The 21,104-nt window shown below is 49.6% G+C and overlaps 1 protein-coding gene across 1 annotated transcript in view; it reads left to right on the forward strand.

The window, feature by feature from the left end:
* mvp (major vault protein) overlaps positions 1–21,104 on the forward strand; it is a 79,400-nt gene that overhangs the window by 31,814 nt on the left and 26,482 nt on the right. The window contains exon 8 of the mRNA XM_084326003.1: positions 18,236–18,471. Within this exon, the coding sequence (XP_084182129.1) occupies positions 18,236–18,471 (236 nt within the window). The remainder of the gene's footprint in view (positions 1–18,235; positions 18,472–21,104) is intronic.

Genomic DNA, 21,104 nt, shown 5'->3' on the forward strand with positions numbered 1-21,104 from the left:
AGGCAAGGTGGGTTAGTTAGTTAGGGGACATCAAGAAGGCCAGGTGGTTTAGTTAGTTAGGGGACATCAAGACGGGCAAGGTGGTAGTTAGTTAGGGGACATCAAGACAGCAAGGTGGGTTAGTTAGTTAGGGACATCAAGACGAAGGCAAGGTGGGTTAGTTAGTTAGGGGACATCAAGACAGGCAAGGTGGGTTAGTTAGTTAGGGGACATCAAGACGGGCAAGGTGGGTTAGTTAGTTAGGGGACATCAAGACAGGGCAAGGTGGGTTAGTTAGTTAGGGGACATCAAGACGGGCAAGGTGGGTTAGTTAGTTAGGGGACATCAAGACCGGCAAGGTGGGTTAGTTAGTTAGGGGACATCAAGACAGGCAAGGTGTGTTAGTTAGTTAGGGGACATCAAGACGGGCAAGGTGTGTTAGTTAGTTAGGGGACATCAAGACGGGCAAGGTGGGTTAGTTAGTTAGGGGACATCAAGACAGGCAAGGTGAGTTAGTTAGTTAGTTAGGGGACATCAAGACGGGCAAGGTGTGTTAGTTAGTTAGGGGACATCAAGACGGGCAAGGTGTGTTAGTTAGTTAGGGGACATCAAGACAGGCAAGGTGTGTTAGTTAGTTAGGGGACATCAAGACGGGCAAGGTGTGTTAGTTAGTTAGGGGACATCAAGACGGGCAAGGTGTGTTAGTTAGTTAGGGGACATCAAGACGGGCAAGGTGTGTTAGTTAGTTAGGGGACATCAAGACGGCAAGGTGGGTTAGTTAGTTAGGGGACATCAAGACGGGCAAGGTGTGTTAGTTAGTTAGGGGACATCAAGACAGGCAAGGTGGGTTAGTTAGTTAGGGGACATCAAGACAGGCAAGGTGGGTTAGTTAGTTAGGGGACATCAAGACGGGCAAGGTGGTTAGTTAGTTAGGGGACATCAAGACGGGCAAGGTGGGTTAGTTAGTTAGGGGACATCAAGACGGGCAAGGTGGGTTAGTTAGTTAGGGGACATCAAGACAGGCAAGGTGGGTTAGTTAGTTAGGGGACATCAAGACAGGCAAGGTGGGTTAGTTAGTTAGGGGACATCAAGACGGGCAAGGTGTGTTAGTTAGTTAGGGGACATCAAGACGGGCAAGGTGTGTTAGTTAGTTAGGGGACATCAAGACAGGCAAGGTGGGTTAGTTAGTTAGGGGACATCAAGACAGGCAAGGTGTGTTAGTTAGTTAGGGGACATCAAGACGGGCAAGGTGGGTTAGTTAGTTAGGGGACATCAAGACGGGCAAGGTGGGTTAGTTAGTTAGGGGACATCAAGACGGGCAAGGTGGGTTAGTTAGTTAGGGGACATCAAGACAGGCAAGGTGGGTTAGTTAGTTAGGGGACATCAAGACGGGCAAGGTGGGTTAGTTAGTTAGGGGACATCAAGACGGGCAAGGTGGTTAGTTAGTTAGGGGACATCAAGACGTATAGGCAAGGTGTGTTAGTTAGTTAGGGGACATCAAGACGGGCAAGGTGGGTTAGTTAGTTAGGGGACATCAAGACGGGCAAGGTGTTGGTTATGTTAGGGGACATCAAGACGGGCAAGGTGTGTTAGTTAGTTAGGGGACATCAAGACGGGCAAGGTGGGTTAGTTAGTTAGGGGACATCAAGACAGGCAAGGTGGTTAGTTTAGTTAGGGGACATCAAGACGGGCAAGGTGGGTTAGTTAGTTAGGGGACATCAAGACGGGCAAGGTGTGTTAGTTAGTTAGGGGACATCAAGACAGGCAAGGTGGGTTAGTTAGTTAGGGGACATCAAGACAGGCAAGGTGGGTTAGTTAGTTAGGGGACATCAAGACGGGCAAGGTGTGTTAGTTAGTTAGGGGACATCAAGACGGGCAAGGTGTGTTAGTTAGTTAGGGGACATCAAGACGGGCAAGGTGTGGTTAGTTAGTTAGGGGACATCAAGACAGGCAAGGTGGGTTAGTTAGTTAGGGGACATCAAGACGGGCAAGGTGTGTTAGTTAGTTAGGGGACATCAAGACAGGCAAGGTGGTGTTAGTTAGTTAGGGGACATCAAGACAGGCAAGGTGGGTTAGTTAGTTAGGGGACATCAAGACAGGCAAGGTGTGTTAGTTAGTTAGGGGACATCAAGACGGGCAAGGTGTGTTAGTTAGTTAGGGGACATCAAGACGGGCAAGGTGTGTTAGTTAGTTAGGGGACATCAAGACAGGCAAGGTGGGTTAGTTAGTTAGGGGACATCAAGACAGGCAAGGTGTGTTAGTTAGTTAGGGGACATCAAGACGGGCAAGGTGTGTTAGTTAGTTAGGGGACATCAAGACGGGCAAGGTGTGTTAGTTAGTTAGGGGACATCAAGACAGGCAAGGTGGTTAGTTAGTTAGGGGACATCAAGACGGGCAAGGTGTGTTAGTTAGTTAGGGGACATCAAGACGGGCAAGGTGTGTTAGTTAGTTAGGGGACATCAAGACGGGCAAGGTGGGTTAGTTAGTTAGGGGACATCAAGACGGGCAAGGTGTGTTAGTTAGTTAGGGGACATCAAGACAGGCAAGGTGGGTTAGTTAGTTAGGGGACATCAAGACAGGCAAGGTGTGTTAGTTAGTTAGGGGACATCAAGACAGGCAAGGTGTGTTAGTTAGTTAGGGGACATCAAGACAGGCAAGGTGGGTTAGTTAGTTAGTTAGTTAGTTAGGGGACATCAAGACAGGCAAGGTGGGTTAGTTAGTTAGGGGACATCAAGACGGGCAAGGTGGGTTAGTTAGTTAGGGGACATCAAGACGGGCAAGGTGTGTTAGTTAGTTAGGGACATCAAGCAGGTAGTTAGTTAGTTAGGGGACATCAAGACGGGCAAGGTGTGTTAGTTAGTTAGGGGACATCAAGACGGGCAAGGTGTGTTAGTTAGTTAGGGGACATCAAGACGGGCAAGGTGTGTTAGTTAGTTAGGGGACATCAAGACGGGCAAGGTGTGTTAGTTAGTTAGGGGACATCAAGACGGGCAAGGTGGGTTAGTTAGTTAGGGGACATCAAGACGGGCAAGGTGTGTTAGTTAGTTAGGGGACATCAAGACAGGCAAGGTGGGTTAGTTAGTTAGGGGACATCAAGACAGGCAAGGTGTGTTAGTTAGTTAGTTAGTTAGTTAGTTAGGGGACATCAAGACGGGCAAGGTGTGTTAGTTAGTTAGGGGACATCAAGACGGGCAAGGTGGGTTAGTTAGTTAGGGGACATCAAGACGGGCAAGGTGTGTTAGTTAGTTAGGGGACATCAAGACGGGCAAGGTGGGTTAGTTAGTTAGGGGACATCAAGACGGGCAAGGTGTGTTAGTTAGTTAGGGGACATCAAGACGGGCAAGGTGGGTTAGTTAGTTAGTTAGTTAGTTAGTTAGGGGACATCAAGACGGGCAAGGTGTGTTAGTTAGTTAGGGGACATCAAGACAGGCAAGGTGTGTTAGTTAGTTAGGGGACATCAAGACGGGCAAGGTGGGTTAGTTAGTTAGGGGACATCAAGACGGGCAAGGTGGGTTAGTTAGTTAGGGGACATCAAGACGGGCAAGGTGGGTTAGTTAGTTAGGGGACATCAAGACGGGCAAGGTGGGTTAGTTAGTTAGGGGACATCAAGACGGGCAAGGTGTGTTAGTTAGTTAGGGGACATCAAGACGGGCAAGGTGTGTTAGTTAGTTAGGGGACATCAAGACGGGCAAGGTGTGTTAGTTAGTTAGGGGACATCAAGACGGGCAAGGTGGGTTAGTTAGTTAGGGGACATCAAGACAGGCAAGGTGTGTTAGTTAGTTAGGGGACATCAAGACAGGCAAGGTGTGTTAGTTAGTTAGGGGACATCAAGACAGGCAAGGTGTGTTAGTTAGTTAGGGGACATCAAGACGGGCAAGGTGGGTTAGTTAGTTAGGGGACATCAAGACGGGCAAGGTGGGTTAGTTAGTTAGGGGACATCAAGACGGGCAAGGTGTGTTAGTTAGTTAGGGGACATCAAGACGGGCAAGGTGTGTTAGTTAGTTAGGGGACATCAAGACGGGCAAGGTGGGTTAGTTAGTTAGGGGACATCAAGACGGGCAAGGTGTGTTAGTTAGTTAGGGGACATCAAGACGGGCAAGGTGTGTTAGTTAGTTAGGGGACATCAAGACGGGCAAGGTGTGTTAGTTAGTTAGGGGACATCAAGACGGGCAAGGTGTGTTAGTTAGTTAGGGGACATCAAGACGGGCAAGGTGGGTTAGTTAGTTAGGGGACATCAAGACGGGCAAGGTGGGTTAGTTAGTTAGGGGACATCAAGACGGGCAAGGTGGGTTAGTTAGTTAGGGGACATCAAGACGGGCAAGGTGGGTTAGTTAGTTAGGGGACATCAAGACAGGCAAGGTGTGTTAGTTAGTTAGGGGACATCAAGACGGGCAAGGTGTGTTAGTTAGTTAGGGGACATCAAGACGGGCAAGGTGGGTTAGTTAGTTAGGGGACATCAAGACGGGCAAGGTGGGTTAGTTAGTTAGTTAGTTAGGGGACATCAAGACGGGCAAGGTGTGTTAGTTAGTTAGTTAGTTAGTTAGTTAGTTAGGGGACATCAAGACGGGCAAGGTGGGTTGGTTAGTTAGGGGACATCAAGACGGGCAAGGTGTGTTAGTTAGTTAGGGGACATCAAGACGGGCAAGGTGGGTTAGTTAGTTAGGGGACATCAAGACGGGCAAGGTGGGTTAGTTAGTTAGGGGACATCAAGACAGGCAAGGTGTGTTAGTTAGTTAGGGGACATCAAGACAGGCAAGGTGTGTTAGTTAGTTAGGGGACATCAAGACGGGCAAGGTGGGTTAGTTAGTTAGGGGACATCAAGACGGGCAAGGTGGGTTAGTTAGTTAGGGGACATCAAGACAGGCAAGGTGGGTTAGTTAGTTAGGGGACATCAAGACGGGCAAGGTGGGTTAGTTAGTTAGGGGACATCAAGACGGGCAAGGTGTGTTAGTTAGTTAGGGGACATCAAGACAGGCAAGGTGTGTTAGTTAGTTAGGGGACATCAAGACGGGCAAGGTGGGTTAGTTAGTTAGGGGACATCAAGACGGGCAAGGTGTGTTAGTTAGTTAGGGGACATCAAGACGGGCAAGGTGTGTTAGTTAGTTAGGGGACATCAAGACGGGCAAGGTGGGTTAGTTAGTTAGTTAGTTAGTGGGACATCAAGACAGGCAAGGTGGGTTAGTTAGTTAGGGGACATCAAGACGGGCAAGGTGGGTTAGTTAGTTAGGGGACATCAAGACGGGCAAGGTGGGTTAGTTAGTTAGGGGACATCAAGACAGGCAAGGTGTGTTAGTTAGTTAGTTAGGGGACATCAAGACGGGCAAGGTGTGTTAGTTAGTTAGGGGACATCAAGACGGGCAAGGTGGGTTAGTTAGTTAGGGGACATCAAGACAGGCAAGGTGTGTTAGTTAGTTAGTTAGTTAGGGGACATCAAGACGGGCAAGGTGGGTTAGTTAGTTAGGGGACATCAAGACGGGCAAGGTGGGTTAGTTAGTTAGGGGACATCAAGACAGGCAAGGTGTGTTAGTTAGTTAGTTAGTTAGTTAGTTAGTTAGGGGACATCAAGACAGGCAAGGTGTGTTAGTTAGTTAGGGGACATCAAGATGGGCAAGGTGGGTTAGTTAGTTAGGGGACATCAAGACGGGCAAGGTGGGTTAGTTAGTTAGGGGACATCAAGACAGGCAAGGTGGGTTAGTTAGTTAGGGGACATCAAGACGGGCAAGGTGGGTTAGTTAGTTAGGGGACATCAAGACAGGCAAGGTGTGTTAGTTAGTTAGGGGACATCAAGACGGGCAAGGTGGGTTAGTTAGTTAGGGGACATCAAGACAGGCAAGGTGTGTTAGTTAGTTAGGGGACATCAAGACAGGCAAGGTGTGTTAGTTAGTTAGGGGACATCAAGACGGGCAAGGTGGGTTAGTTAGTTAGGGGACATCAAGACGGGCAAGGTGGGTTAGTTAGTTAGGGGACATCAAGACGGGCAAGGTGGGTTAGTTAGTTAGGGGACATCAAGACAGGCAAGGTGGGTTAGTTAGTTAGGGGACATCAAGACAGGCAAGGTGGGTTAGTTAGTTAGGGGACATCAAGACAGGCAAGGTGTGTTAGTTAGTTAGGGGACATCAAGACAGGCAAGGTGGGTTAGTTAGTTAGGGGACATCAAGACGGGCAAGGTGTGTTAGTTAGTTAGTTAGTTAGTTAGTTAGTTAGTTAGTTAGTTAGTTAGTTAGTTAGGGGACATCAAGACGGGCAAGGTGGGTTAGTTAGTTAGGGGACATCAAGACAGGCAAGGTGTGTTAGTTAGTTAGGGGACATCAAGACAGGCAAGGTGTGTTAGTTAGTTAGGGGACATCAAGACAGGCAAGGTGGGTTAGTTAGGGGACATCAAGACGGGCAAGGTGTGTTAGTTAGTTAGGGGACATCAAGACGGGCAAGGTGGGTTAGTTAGTTAGGGGACATCAAGACGGGCAAGGTGTGTTAGTTAGTTAGTTAGTTAGTTAGTTAGGGGACATCAAGACGGGCAAGGTGTGTTAGTTAGTTAGGGGACATCAAGACGGGCAAGGTGTGTTAGTTAGTTAGGGGACATCAAGACGGGCAAGGTGTGTTAGTTAGTTAGGGGACATCAAGACGGGCAAGGTGTGTTAGTTAGTTAGGGGACATCAAGACGGGCAAGGTGGGTTAGTTAGTTAGGGGACATCAAGACAGGCAAGGTGTGTTAGTTAGTTAGGGGACATCAAGACGGGCAAGGTGTGTTAGTTAGTTAGTTAGTTAGTTAGGGGACATCAAGACAGGCAAGGTGTGTTAGTTAGTTAGGGGACATCAAGACAGGCAAGGTGTGTTAGTTAGTTAGGGGACATCAAGACAGGCAAGGTGGGTTAGTTAGTTAGGGGACATCAAGACAGGCAAGGTGTGTTAGTTAGTTAGGGGACATCAAGACGGGCAAGGTGTGTTAGTTAGTTAGGGGACATCAAGACGGGCAAGGTGGGTTAGTTAGTTAGGGGACATCAAGACAGGCAAGGTGTGTTAGTTAGTTAGGGGACATCAAGACGGGCAAGGTGTGTTAGTTAGTTAGGGGACATCAAGACGGGCAAGGTGTGTTAGTTAGTTAGGGGACATCAAGACGGGCAAGGTGGGTTAGTTAGTTAGGGGACATCAAGACGGGCAAGGTGGGTTAGTTAGTTAGGGGACATCAAGACAGGCAAGGTGTGTTAGTTAGTTAGGGGACATCAAGACAGGCAAGGTGTGTTAGTTAGTTAGGGGACATCAAGACGGGCAAGGTGTGTTAGTTAGTTAGGGGACATCAAGACAGGCAAGGTGTGTTAGTTAGTTAGTTAGTTAGTTAGTTAGTTAGTTAGGGGACATCAAGACAGGCAAGGTGGGTTAGTTAGTTAGGGGACATCAAGACAGGCAAGGTGGGTTAGTTAGTTAGGGGACATCAAGACAGGCAAGGTGTGTTAGTTAGTTAGTTAGTTAGTTAGTTAGTTAGTTAGTTAGTTAGTTAGTTAGTTAGGGGACATCAAGACAGGCAAGGTGGGTTAGTTAGTTAGGGGACATCAAGACAGGCAAGGTGGGTTAGTTAGTTAGGGGACATCAAGACAGGCAAGGTGTGTTAGTTAGTTAGGGGACATCAAGACGGGCAAGGTGTGTTAGTTAGTTAGTTAGTTAGTTAGTTAGTTAGTTAGTTAGTTAGTTAGGGGACATCAAGACAGGCAAGGTGGGTTAGTTAGTTAGGGGACATCAAGACGGGCAAGGTGTGTTAGTTAGTTAGTTAGTTAGTTAGTTAGTTAGTTAGGGGACATCAAGACAGGCAAGGTGGGTTAGTTAGTTAGGGGACATCAAGACAGGCAAGGTGGGTTAGTTAGTTAGGGGACATCAAGACGGGCAAGGTGTGTTAGTTAGTTAGTTAGTTAGTTAGGGGACATCAAGACGGGCAAGGTGGGTTAGTTAGTTAGGGGACATCAAGACGGGCAAGGTGTGTTAGTTAGTTAGGGGACATCAAGACGGGCAAGGTGTGTTAGTTAGTTAGTTAGTTAGTTAGTTAGTTAGTTAGTTAGGGGACATCAAGACGGGCAAGGTGGGTTAGTTAGTTAGTTAGTTAGTTAGTTAGTTAGGGGACATCAAGACGGGCAAGGTGGGTTAGTTAGTTAGGGGACATCAAGACGGGCAAGGTGTGTTAGTTAGTTAGGGGACATCAAGACGGGCAAGGTGGGTTAGTTAGTTAGGGGACATCAAGACGGGCAAGGTGGGTTAGTTAGTTAGGGGACATCAAGACGGGCAAGGTGGGTTAGTTAGTTAGGGGACATCAAGACGGGCAAGGTGTGTTAGTTAGTTAGGGGACATCAAGACGGGCAAGGTGGGTTAGTTAGTTAGGGGACATCAAGACAGGCAAGGTGTGTTAGTTAGTTAGGGGACATCAAGACAGGCAAGGTGGGTTAGTTAGTTAGGGGACATCAAGACAGGCAAGGTGAGTTAGTTAGTTAGGGGACATCAAGACAGGCAAGGTGAGTTAGTTAGTTAGGGGACATCAAGACGGGCAAGGTGGGTTAGTTAGTTAGGGGACATCAAGACAGGCAAGGTGTGTTAGTTAGTTAGGGGACATCAAGACGGGCAAGGTGGGTTAGTTAGTTAGGGGACATCAAGACAGGCAAGGTGTGTTAGTTAGTTAGGGGACATCAAGACAGGCAAGGTGTGTTAGTTAGTTAGGGGACATCAAGACGGGCAAGGTGGGTTAGTTAGTTAGGGGACATCAAGACAGGCAAGGTGTGTTAGTTAGTTAGGGGACATCAAGACAGGCAAGGTGTGTTAGTTAGTTAGGGGACATCAAGACGGGCAAGGTGGGTTAGTTAGTTAGTTAGTTAGTTAGGGGACATCAAGACAGGCAAGGTGGGTTAGTTAGTTAGGGGACATCAAGACAGGCAAGGTGGGTTAGTTAGTTAGGGGACATCAAGACAGGCAAGGTGTGTTAGTTAGTTAGGGGACATCAATACGGGCAAGGTGTGTTAGTTAGTTAGTTAGTTAGTTAGTTAGTTAGTTAGGGGACATCAAGACAGGCAAGGTGGGTTAGTTAGTTAGGGGACATCAAGACGGGCAAGGTGTGTTAGTTAGTTAGTTAGTTAGTTAGTTAGTTAGTTAGTTAGTTAGGGGACATCAAGACAGGCAAGGTGGGTTAGTTAGTTAGGGGACATCAAGACAGGCAAGGTGGGTTAGTTAGTTAGGGGACATCAAGACGGGCAAGGTGTGTTAGTTAGTTAGTTAGTTAGGGGACATCAAGACGGGCAAGGTGGGTTAGTTAGTTAGGGGACATCAAGACGGGCAAGGTGTGTTAGTTAGTTAGGGGACATCAAGACGGGCAAGGTGGGTTAGTTAGTTAGGGGACATCAAGACAGGCAAGGTGAGTTAGTTAGTTAGGGGACATCAAGACAGGCAAGGTGTGTTAGTTAGTTAGGGGACATCAAGACGGGCAAGGTGTGTTAGTTAGTTAGGGGACATCAAGACAGGCAAGGTGGGTTAGTTAGTTAGGGGACATCAAGACGGGCAAGGTGTGTTAGTTAGTTAGGGGACATCAAGACGGGCAAGGTGTGTTAGTTAGTTAGGGGACATCAAGACGGGCAAGGTGTGTTAGTTAGTTAGGGGACATCAAGACAGGCAAGGTGGGTTAGTTAGTTAGTTAGGGGACATCAAGACAGGCAAGGTGTGTTAGTTAGTTAGGGGACATCAAGACGGGCAAGGTGTGTTAGTTAGTTAGGGGACATCAAGACGGGCAAGGTGTGTTAGTTAGTTAGGGGACATCAAGACGGGCAAGGTGTGTTAGTTAGTTAGGGGACATCAAGACGGGCAAGGTGTGTTAGTTAGTTAGGGGACATCAAGACGGGCAAGGTGTGTTAGTTAGTTAGGGGACATCAAGACGGGCAAGGTGTGTTAGTTAGTTAGGGGACATCAAGACGGGCAAGGTGTGTTAGTTAGTTAGGGGACATCAAGACAGGCAAGGTGGGTTAGTTAGTTAGTTAGTTAGTTAGTTAGTTAGTTAGTTAGTTAGTTAGTTAGTTAGTTAGTTAGTTAGGGGACATCAAGACAGGCAAGGTGTGTTAGTTAGTTAGGGGACATCAAGACGGGCAAGGTGTGTTAGTTAGTTAGGGGACATCAAGACAGGCAAGGTGTGTTAGTTAGTTAGGGGACATCAAGACGGGCAAGGTGGGTTAGTTAGTTAGTTAGGGGACATCAAGACAGGCAAGGTGTGTTAGTTAGTTAGGGGACATCAAGACGGGCAAGGTGGGTTAGTTAGTTAGGGGACATCAAGACGGGCAAGGTGGGTTAGTTAGTTAGGGGACATCAAGACGGGCAAGGTGGGTTAGTTAGTTAGGGGACATCAAGACGGGCAAGGTGGGTTAGTTAGTTAGTTAGTTAGTTAGTTAGTTAGTTAGTTAGGGGACATCAAGACGGGCAAGGTGGGTTAGTTAGTTAGGGGACATCAAGACGGGCAAGGTGGGTTAGTTAGTTAGGGGACATCAAGACGGGCAAGGTGGGTTAGTTAGTTAGGGGACATCAAGACGGGCAAGGTGTGTTAGTTAGTTAGTTAGTTAGGGGACATCAAGACGGGCAAGGTGGGTTAGTTAGTTAGGGGACATCAAGACGGGCAAGGTGGGTTAGTTAGTTTATCTTGGAACCACTGAGACATAATCTATGACAAGTACACTCTGAGTCCTGAACGTGCTGGTAATATGTCTTAAGTGGCTGAAACGGTCGCAGAAATTATATGATCTGATATCTGCTTGGGTTAGTTAGTTAGGGGACATCAAGACGGGCAAGGTGTGTTAGTTAGTTAGTTAGGGGACATCAAGACGGGCAAGGTGGGTTAGTTAGTTAGTTAGTTAGGGGACATCAAGACGGGCAAGCTGTGTTAGTTAGTTAGGGGACATCAAGACGGGCAAGGTGTGTTAGTTAGTTAGTTAGTTAGTTAGGGGACATCAAGACGGGCAAGGTGTGTTAGTTAGTTAGGGGACATCAAGACGGGCAAGGTGAGTTAGTTAGTTAGGGGACATCAAGACGGGCAAGGTGTGTTAGTTAGTTAGGGGACATCAAGACAGGCAAGGTGGGTTAGTTAGTTAGGGGACATCAAGACGGGCAAGGTGGGTTAGTTAGTTAGGTGACATCAAGACGGGCAAGGTGGGTTAGTTAGTTAGTTAGTTAGGGGACATCAAGACGGGCAAGGTGGGTTAGTTAGTTAGTTAGTTAGGGGACATCAAGACGGGCAAGGTGTGTTAGTTAGTTAGTTAGTTAGGGGACATCAAGACGGGCAAGGTGGGTTAGTTAGTTAGTTAGTTAGGGGACATCAAGACGGGCAAGGTGGGTTAGTTAGTTAGTTAGTTAGGGGACATCAAGACGGGCAAGGTGTGTTAGTTAGTTAGTTAGTTAGGGGACATCAAGACGGGCAAGGTGGGTTAGTTAGTTAGTTAGTTAGGGGACATCAAGACGGGCAAGGTGTGTTAGTTAGTTAGTTAGTTAGGGGACATCAAGACGGGCAAGGTGGGTTAGTTAGTTAGTTAGTTAGGGGACATCAAGACGGGCAAGGTGGGTTAGTTAGTTAGTTAGTTAGTTAGGGGACATCAAGACAGGCAAGGTGTGTTAGTTAGTTAGGGGACATCAAGACAGGCAAGGTGGGTTAGTTAGTTAGGGGACATCAAGACGGGCAAGGTGGGTTAGTTAGTTAGGGGACATCAAGACGGGCAAGGTGGGTTAGTTAGTTAGGGGACATCAAGACGGGCAAGGTGTGTTAGTTAGTTAGTTAGTTAGTTAGTTAGTTAGGGGACATCAAGACGGGCAAGGTGGGTTGGTTAGTTAGTTAGTTAGTTAGGGGACATCAAGACGGGCAAGGTGTGTTAGTTAGTTAGTTAGTTAGTTAGTTAGTTAGGGGACATCAAGACGGGCAAGGTGGGTTAGTTAGTTAGTTAGTTAGGGGACATCAAGACGGGCAAGGTGGGTTAGTTAGTTAGTTAGTTAGTTAGTTAGGGGACATCAAGACGGGCAAGGTGGGTTAGTTAGTTAGTTAGTTAGTTAGGGGACATCAAGACGGGCAAGGTGGGTTAGTTAGTTAGTTAGTTAGTTAGTTAGTTAGTTAGTTAGGGGACATCAAGACGGGCAAGGTGTGTTAGTTAGTTAGGGGACATCAAGACGGGCAAGGTGTGTTAGTTAGTTAGTTAGTTAGGGGACATCAAGACGGGCAAGGTGGGTTAGTTAGTTAGTTAGTTAGTTAGTTAGTTAGTTAGTTAGTTAGTTAGGGGACATCAAGACGGGCAAGGTGTGTTAGTTAGTTAGGGGACATCAAGACGGGCAAGGTGGGTTAGTTAGTTAGTTAGTTAGTTAGGGGACATCAAGACGGGCAAGGTGTGTTAGTTAGTTAGTTAGTTAGTTAGGGGACATCAAGACGGGCAAGGTGTGTTAGTTAGTTAGTTAGTTAGTTAGTTAGGGGACATCAAGACGGGCAAGGTGGGTTAGTTAGTTAGGGGACATCAAAACGGGCAAGGTGGGTTAGTTAGTTAGTTAGTTAGTTAGTTAGTTAGGGGACTCAGTCTGGGGGAGGTTAGGGGACTCAGTCTGGGGGAGGTTAGGGGACTCAGTCTGGGGGAGGTTAGGGGACTCAGTCTGGGGGAGGTTAGGGGACTCAGTCTGGGGGAGGTTAGGGGACTCAGTCTGGGGGAGGTTAGGGGACTCAGTCTGGGGGAGGTTAGAGGACTCAGTCTGGGGGAGGTTAGAGGACTCAGTCTGGGGGAGGTTAGAGGACTCAGTCTGGGGGAGGTTAGAGGAGGTTAGAGGACTCAGTCTGGGGGAGGTTAGGGGACTCAGTCTGGGGGAGGTTAGGGGACTCAGTCTGGGGGAGGTTAGAGGACTCAGTCTGGGGGAGGTTAGGGGACTCAGTCTGGGGGAGGTTAGAGGACTCAGTCTGGGGGAGGTTAGGGGACTCAGTCTGGGGGAGGTTAGGGGACTCAGTCTGGGGGAGGTTAGGGGACTCAGTCTGGGGGAGGTTAGAGGACTCAGTCTGGGGGAGGTTTGGGGACTCAGTCTGGGGGAGGTTAGAGGACTCAGTCTGGGGGAGGTTAGGGGACTCAGTCTGGGGGAGGTTAGAGGACTCAGTCTGGGGGAGGTTAGGGGACTCAGTCTGGGGGAGGTTAGGGGACTCAGTCTGGGGGAGGTTAGGGGACTCAGTCTGGGGGAGGTTAGGGGACTCAGTCTGTGGGAGGTTAGGGGAGTCAGTCTGGGGGAGGTTAGGGGACTCAGTCTGGGGGAGGTTAGGGGACTCAGTCTGGGGGAGGTTAGGGGACTGTGTTAGTTAGTTAGGGGACATCAAGACGGGCAAGGTGTGTTAGTTAGTTAGTTAGTTAGTTAGTTAGGGGACATCAAGACGGGCAAGGTGTGTTAGTTAGTTAGGGGACATCAAGACGGGCAAGGTGAGTTAGTTAGTTAGGGGACATCAAGACGGGCAAGGTGTGTTAGTTAGTTAGGGGACATCAAGACAGGCAAGGTGGGTTAGTTAGTTAGGGGACATCAAGACGGGCAAGGTGGGTTAGTTAGTTAGGGGACATCAAGACGGGCAAGGTGGGTTAGTTAGTTAGGGGACATCAAGACGGGCAAGGTGGGTTAGTTAGTTAGTTAGTTAGGGGACATCAAGACGGGCAAGGTGGGTTAGTTAGTTAGTTAGTTAGTTAGTTAGTTAGTTAGTTAGGGGACATCAAGACGGGCAAGGTGTGTTAGTTAGTTAGGGGACATCAAGACGGGCAAGGTGGGTTAGTTAGTTAGTTAGTTAGTTAGGGGACATCAAGACGGGCAAGGTGTGTTAGTTAGTTAGTTAGTTAGTTAGGGGACATCAAGACGGGCAAGGTGTGTTAGTTAGTTAGTTAGTTAGTTAGTTAGGGGACATCAAGACGGGCAAGGTGGGTTAGTTAGTTAGGGGACATCAAAACGGGCAAGGTGGGTTAGTTAGTTAGTTAGTTAGTTAGTTAGGGGACTCAGTCTGGGGGAGGTTTGGGGACTCAGTCTGGGGGAGGTTAGAGGACTCAGTCTGGGGGAGGTTAGGGGACTCAGTCTGGGGGAGGTTAGAGGACTCAGTCTGGGGGAGGTTAGGGGACTCAGTCTGGGGGAGGTTAGGGGACTCAGTCTGGGGGAGGTTAGGGGACTCAGTCTGGGGGAGGTTAGGGGACTCAGTCTGTGGGAGGTTAGGGGAGTCAGTCTGGGGGAGGTTAGGGGACTCAGTCTGGGGGAGGTTAGGGGACTCAGTCTGGGGGAGGTTAGGGGACTGTGTTAGTTAGTTAGGGGACATCAAGACGGGCAAGGTGTGTTAGTTAGTTAGTTAGTTAGTTAGTTAGTTAGGGGACATCAAGACGGGCAAGGTGTGTTAGTTAGTTAGGGGACATCAAGACGGGCAAGGTGAGTTAGTTAGTTAGGGGACATCAAGACGGGCAAGGTGTGTTAGTTAGTTAGGGGACATCAAGACAGGCAAGGTGGGTTAGTTAGTTAGGGGACATCAAGACGGGCAAGGTGTGTTAGTTAGTTAGGGGACATCAAGACAGGCAAGGTGGGTTAGTTAGTTAGGGGACATCAAGACGGGCAAGGTGGGTTAGTTAGTTAGGGGACATCAAGACGGGCAAGGTGGGTTAGTTAGTTAGGGGACATCAAGACGGGCAAGGTGGGTTAGTTAGTTAGTTAGTTAGGGGACATCAAGACGGGCAAGGTGGGTTAGTTAGTTAGTTAGTTAGGGGACATCAAGACGGGCAAGGTGTGTTAGTTAGTTAGTTAGTTAGGGGACATCAAGACGGGCAAGGTGGGTTAGTTAGTTAGTTAGTTAGGGGACATCAAGACGGGCAAGGTGGGTTAGTTAGTTAGTTAGTTAGTTAGGGGACATCAAGACAGGCAAGGTGTGTTAGTTAGTTAGGGGACATCAAGACAGGCAAGGTGGGTTAGTTAGTTAGGGGACATCAAGACGGGCAAGGTGGGTTAGTTAGTTAGGGGACATCAAGACGGGCAAGGTGGGTTAGTTAGTTAGGGGACATCAAGACGGGCAAGGTGTGTTAGTTAGTTAGTTAGTTAGTTAGTTAGTTAGGGGACATCAAGACGGGCAAGGTGGGTTGGTTAGTTAGTTAGTTAGTTAGTTAGGGGACATCAAGACGGGCAAGGTGTGTTAGTTAGTTAGTTAGTTAGTTAGTTAGTTAGTTAGGGGACATCAAGACGGGCAAGGTGGGTTAGTTAGTTAGTTAGTTAGGGGACATCAAGACGGGCAAGGTGGGTTAGTTAGTTAGTTAGTTAGTTAGTTAGGGGACATCAAGACGGGCAAGGTGGGTTAGTTAGTTAGTTAGTTAGGGGACATCAAGACGGGCAAGGTGGGTTAGTTAGTTAGTTAGTTAGTTAGTTAGTTAGTTAGGGGACATCAAGACGGGCAAGGTGTGTTAGTTAGTTAGGGGACATCAAGACGGGCAAGGTGTGTTAGTTAGTTAGTTAGTTAGGGGACATCAAGACGGGCAAGGTGGGTTAGTTAGTTAGTTAGTTAGTTAGTTAGTTAGTTAGTTAGTTAGTTAGGGGACATCAAGACGGGCAAGGTGTGTTAGTTAGTTAGGGGACATCAAGACGGGCAAGGTGGGTTAGTTAGTTAGTTAGTTAGTTAGTTAGGGGACATCAAGACGGGCAAGGTGTGTTAGTTAGTTAGTTAGTTAGTTAGGGGACATCAAGACGGGCAAGGTGTGTTAGTTAGTTAGTTAGTTAGGGGACATCAAGACGGGCAAGGTGGGTTAGTTAGTTAGGGGACATCAAAACGGGCAAGGTGGGTTAGTTAGTTAGTTAGTTAGTTAGTTAGTTAGTTAGTTAGTTAGGGGACTCAGTCTGGGGGAGGTTAGGGGACTCAGTCTGGGGGAGGTTAGGGGACTCAGTCTGGGGGAGGTTAGAGGAGGTTAGAGGACTCAGTCTGGGGGAGGTTAGGGGACTCAGTCTGGGGGAGGTTAGAGGACTCAGTCTGGGGGAGGTTAGGGGACTCAGTCTGGGGGAGGTTAGAGGACTCAGTCTGGGGGAGGTTAGGGGACTCAGTCTGGGGGAGGTTAGGGGACTCAGTCTGGGGGAGGTTAGGGGACTCAGTCTGGGGGAGGTTAGAGGACTCAGTCTGGGGGAGGTTAGGGGACTCAGTCTGGGGGAGGTTAGAGGACTCAGTCTGGGGGAGGTTAGGGGACTCAGTCTGGGGGAGGTTAGAGGACTCAGTCTGGGGGAGGTTAGGGGAGGTTAGGGGACTCAGTCTGGGGGAGGTTAGGGGACTCAGTCTGGGGGAGGTTAGAGGACTCAGTCTGGGGGAGGTTAGGGGACTCAGTCTGGGGGAGGTTAGGGGACTCAGTCTGTGGGAGGTTAGGGGAGTCAGTCTGGGGGAGGTTAGGGGACTCAGTCTGGGGGAGGTTAGGGGACTCAGTCTGGGGGAGGTTAGGGGACTCAGTCTGGGGGAGGTTAGGGGACTCAGTCTGGGGGAGGTTAGGGGACTCAGTCTGGGGGAGGTTAGAGGACTCAGCCTGGGGGAGGTTAGGGGACTCAGTCTGGGGGAGGTTAGGGGAGTCAGTCTGGGGGAGGTTAGGGGACTCAGTCTGGGGGAGGTTAGGGGACTCAGTCTGGGGGAGGTTAGGGGACTCAGTCTGGGGGAGGTTAGGGGAGGTTAGAGGACTCAGTCTGGGGGAGGTTAGAGGAGGTTAGGGGACTCAGTCTGGGGGAGGTTAGAGGACTCAGTCTGGGGGAGGTTAGAGGACTCAGTCTGGGGGAGGTTAGAGGACTCAGTCTGGGGGAGGTTAGAGGACTCAGTCTGGGGGAGGTTAGGGGAGATTGGAGGACTCAGTCTGGGGGAGGTTAGGGGAGGTTAGGAGACTCAGTCTGGGGGAGGTTAGGGGACTCAGTCTGGGGGAGGTTAGGGGAGGTTAGGGGACTCAGTCTGGGGGAGGTTAGAGGACTCAGTCTGGGGGAGGTTAGGGGACTCAGTCTGGGGGAGGTTAGGGGACTCAGTCTGGGGGAGGTTAGAGGACTCAGTCTGGGGGAGGTTAGAGGACTCAGTCTGGGGGAGGTTAGGGGACTCAGTCTGGGGGAGGTTAGAGGACTCAGTCTGGGGGAGGTTAGGGGACTCAGTCTGGGGGAGGTTAGGGGAGGTTAGGGGACTCAGTCTGGGGGAGGTTAGAGGACTCAGTCTGGGGGAGGTTAGGGGACTCAGTCTGGGGGAGGTTAGAGGACTCAGTCTGGGGGAGGTTAGGGGACTCAGTCTGGGGGAGGTTAGAGGACTCAGTCTGGGGGAGGTTAGGGGACTCAGTCTGGGGGAGGTTAGGGGACTCAGTCTGGGGGAGGTTAGGGGACTCAGTCTGGGGGAGGTTAGAGGACTCAGTCTGGGGGAGGTTATGGGACTCAGTCTGGGGGAGGTTAGAGGACTCAGTCTGGGGGAGGTTAGGGGACTCAGTCTGTGGGAGGTTAGGGGACTCAGTCTGGGGGAGGTTAGGGGACTCAGTCTGGGGGAGGTTAGGGGACTCAGTCTGGGGGAGGTTAGGGGACTCAGTCTGGGGGAGGTTAGGGGACTCAGTCTGGGGGAGGTTAGAGGAGGTTAGAGGACTCAGTCTGGGGGAGGTTAGAGGACTCAGTCTGGGGGAGGTTAGAGGACTCAGTCTGGGGGAGGTTAGGGGACTCAGTCTGTGGGAGGTTAGGGGACTCAGTCTGGGGGAGGTTAGAGGACTCAGTCTGGGGGAGGTTAGGGGACTCAGTCTGGGGGAGGTTAGAGGACTCAGTCTGGGGGAGGTTAGGGGACTCAGTCTGGGGGAGGTTAGGGGACTCAGTCTGGGGGAGGTTAGGGGACTCAGTCTGGGGGAGGTTAGGGGACTCAGTCTGGGGGAGGTTAGGGGAGTCAGTCTGGGGGAGGTTAGGGGACTCAGTCTGGGGGAGGTTAGGGGACTCAGTCTGGGGGAGGTTAGGGGAGGTTAGGGGACTCAGTCTGGGGGAGGTTAGAGGACTCAGTCTGGGGGAGGTTAGGGGACTCAGTCTGGGGGAGGTTAGAGGACTCAGTCTGGGGGAGGTTAGGGGACTCAATCTGGGGGAGGTTAGAGGACTCAGTCTGGGGGAGGTTAGGGGACTCAGTCTGGGGGAGGTTAGGGGACTCAGTCTGGGGGAGGTTAGGGGACTCTATTTTCATTTTTTTTATCATCCTAAATCATTAATTCGAATGAATCGATTAGTCGCCCAGCCCTACTACATGTTAACCCACGTCTTGGCTCAGGTGCGCGCGGTCATCGGCCACACCTACATGCTGACCCACAACGAGGAGCTGTGGCAGAAGGAGCTGCCCCCCAAGGTGGAGGCCCTGCTGAGGGCCAACCGGGACCCGCTGGCCGAGCGCTCGGACCGCGGCCCCGCTGACCAGGGAGAGGAGAGGGACCAGACCAGGGTGGTGTCCTACAGGGTGCCCCACAACGCTGCCCTACAGGTGTACGACTACAGGGAGAAGAAGGCCAGGTGAGAGGGGGGGAGGGGGAGGGAGGGAGGGAGGGGAGGGGGGAGGGAGGGGGAGAGAGAGAGGGAGGGAGGGGGGAGGGGGAGGGAGAGAGAGAGGGGGGGAGAGAGAGAGGGAGGGAGGGGGAGAGAGAGGGGGGAGAGAGAGAGGGAGGGAGGGAGAGAGAGGGGGAGATCTCTCAAGCTAAAGACGGTGGTCTCTCTCTCTCTCAAGCTAAAGACGGTGGTCTCTCTCTCTCTCTCAAGCTAAAGACAGTGGTCTCTCTCTCTCTCAAGCTAAATACGGTGGTCTCTCTCTCTCTCTCAAGCTAAATACGGTGGTCTCTCTCTCTCTCAAGCTAAAGACGGTAGTCTCTCTCTCTCTCTCAAGCTAAAGACGGTGGTCTCTCTCTCTCTCAAGCTAAATACGGTGGTCTCTCTCTCTCTCAAGCTAAAGACGGTAGTCTCTCTCTCTCTCTCAAGCTAAAGACGGTGGTCTCTCTCTCTCTCAAGCTAAAGACGGTGGTCTCTCTCTCTCAAGCTAAAGACGGTGGTCTCTCTCTCTCTCAAGCTAAAGACAGTGGTCTCTCTCTCTCTCAAGCTAAAGACGGTAGTCTCTCTCTCTCTCAAGCTAAAGACAGTGGTCTCTCTCTCTCAAGCTAAAGACGGTGGTCTCTCTCTCTCTCAAGCTAAAGACGGTAGTCTCTCTCTCTCTCAAGCTAAAGACAGTGGTCTCTCTCTCTCAAGCTAAAGACAGTGGTCTCTCTCTCTCTCAAGCTAAAGACAGTGGTCTCTCTCTCTCAAGCTAAAGACGGTGGTCTCTCTCTCTCAAGTTAAAGACGGTGGTCTCTCTCTCTCTCTCAAGCTAAAGACAGTGGTCTCTCTCTCAAGCTAAAGACAGTGGTCTCTCTCTCTCAAGCTAAAGACAGTGGTCTCTCTCTCTCAAGTTAAAGACGGTAGTCTCTCTCTCTCTCAAGCTAAAGACAGTGGTCTCTCTCTCTCAAGCTAAAGACGGTGGTCTCTCTCTCTCAAGCTAAAGACGGTGGTCTCTCTCTCTCTCAAGCTAAAGACAGTGGTCTCTCTCTCTCTCTCAAGTTAAAGACGGTGGTCTCTCTCTCTCTCTCTCAAGCTAAAGACAGTGGTCTCTCTCTCTCTCTCAAGTTAAAGACGGTGGTCTCTCTCTCTCTCTCAAGTTAAAGACAGTGGTCTCTCTCTCTCTCAAGCTAAAGACAGTGGTCTCTCTCTCTCAAGTTAAAGACGGTGGTCTCTCTCTCTCTCAAGCTAAAGACGGTGGTCTCTCTCTCTCAAGTTAAAGACGGTGGTCTCTCTCTCTCTCTCAAGCTAAAGACAGTGGTCTCTCTCTCAAGTTAAAGACGGTGGTCTCTCTCTCTCAAGTTAAAGACGGTGGTCTCTCTCTCTCTCAAGCTAAAGACGGTGGTCTCTCTCTCTCTCAAGCTAAAGACGGTGGTCTCTCTCTCTCTCAAGCTAAAGACGGTGGTCTCTCTCTCTCTCAAGCTAAAGACGGTGGTCTCTCTCTCTCAAGCTAAAGACGGTAGTCTCTCTCTCTCTCAAGCTAAAGACGGTGGTCTCTCTCTCTCTCAAGCTAAAGACGGTGGTCTCTCTCTCTCTCAAGCTAAAGACGGTGGTCTCTCTCTCTCTCTCAAGCTAAAGACAGTGGTCTCTCTCAAGCTAAAGACAGTGGTCTCTCTCTCTCAAGCTAAAGACGGTGGTCTCTCTCTCAAGTTAAAGACGGTGGTCTCTCTCTCTCTCAAGCTAAAGACAGTGGTCTCTCTCTCTCTCTCAAGTTAAAGACGGTGGTCTCTCTCTCTCTCTCTCTCAAGCTAAAGACAGTGGTCTCTCTCTCTCAAGCTAAAGACGGTGGTCTCTCTCTCAAGTTAAAGACGGTGGTCTCTCTCTCTCTCAAGCTAAAGACAGTGGTCTCTCTCTCTCTCTCTCAAGCTAAAGACAGTGGTCTCTCTCTCTCTCTCAAGTTAAAGACGGTGGTCTCTCTCTCTCTCTCTCTCAAGCTAAAGACAGTGGTCTCTCTCTCTCTCTCAAGTTAAAGACGGTGGTCTCTCTCTCTCTCTCAAGTTAAAGACGGTGGTCTCTCTCTCTCAAGCTAAAGACGGTGGTCTCTCTCTCTCTCTCTCAAGTTAAAGACAGTGGTCTCTCTCTCTCTCAAGTTAAAGACGGTGGTCTCTCTCTCTCTCTCAAGTTAAAGACGGTGGTCTCTCTCTCTCTCTCAAGCTAAAGACGGTGGTCTCTCTCTCTCAAGTTAAAGACGGTGGTCTCTCTCTCTCTCTCAAGCTAAAGACAGTGGTCTCTCTCTCTCAAGTTAAAGACGGTGGTCTCTCTCTCTCAAGTTAAAGACGGTGGTCTCTCTCTCTCTCAAGCTAAAGACGGTGGTCTCTCTCTCTCTCAAGCTAAAGACGGTGGTCTCTCTCTCTCAAGCTAAAGACGGTGGTCTCTCTCTCTCTCAAGCTAAAGACTGTGGTCTCTCTCTCTCTCTCAAGCTAAAGACGGTAGTCTCTCTCTCTCTCAAGCTAAAGACGGTGGTCTCTCTCTCTCTCTCAAGCTAAAGACAGTGGTCTCTCTCTCTCTCTCTCTCAAGTTAAAGACGGTGGTCTCTCTCTCTCTCTCTCTCAAGCTAAAGACAG

Source organism: Notolepis coatsorum (genome assembly GCF_963971535.1).
Source record: "Notolepis coatsorum genome assembly, chromosome: 12".
Classification (NCBI taxonomy): Eukaryota; Metazoa; Chordata; class Actinopteri; order Aulopiformes; family Paralepididae; genus Notolepis; species Notolepis coatsorum.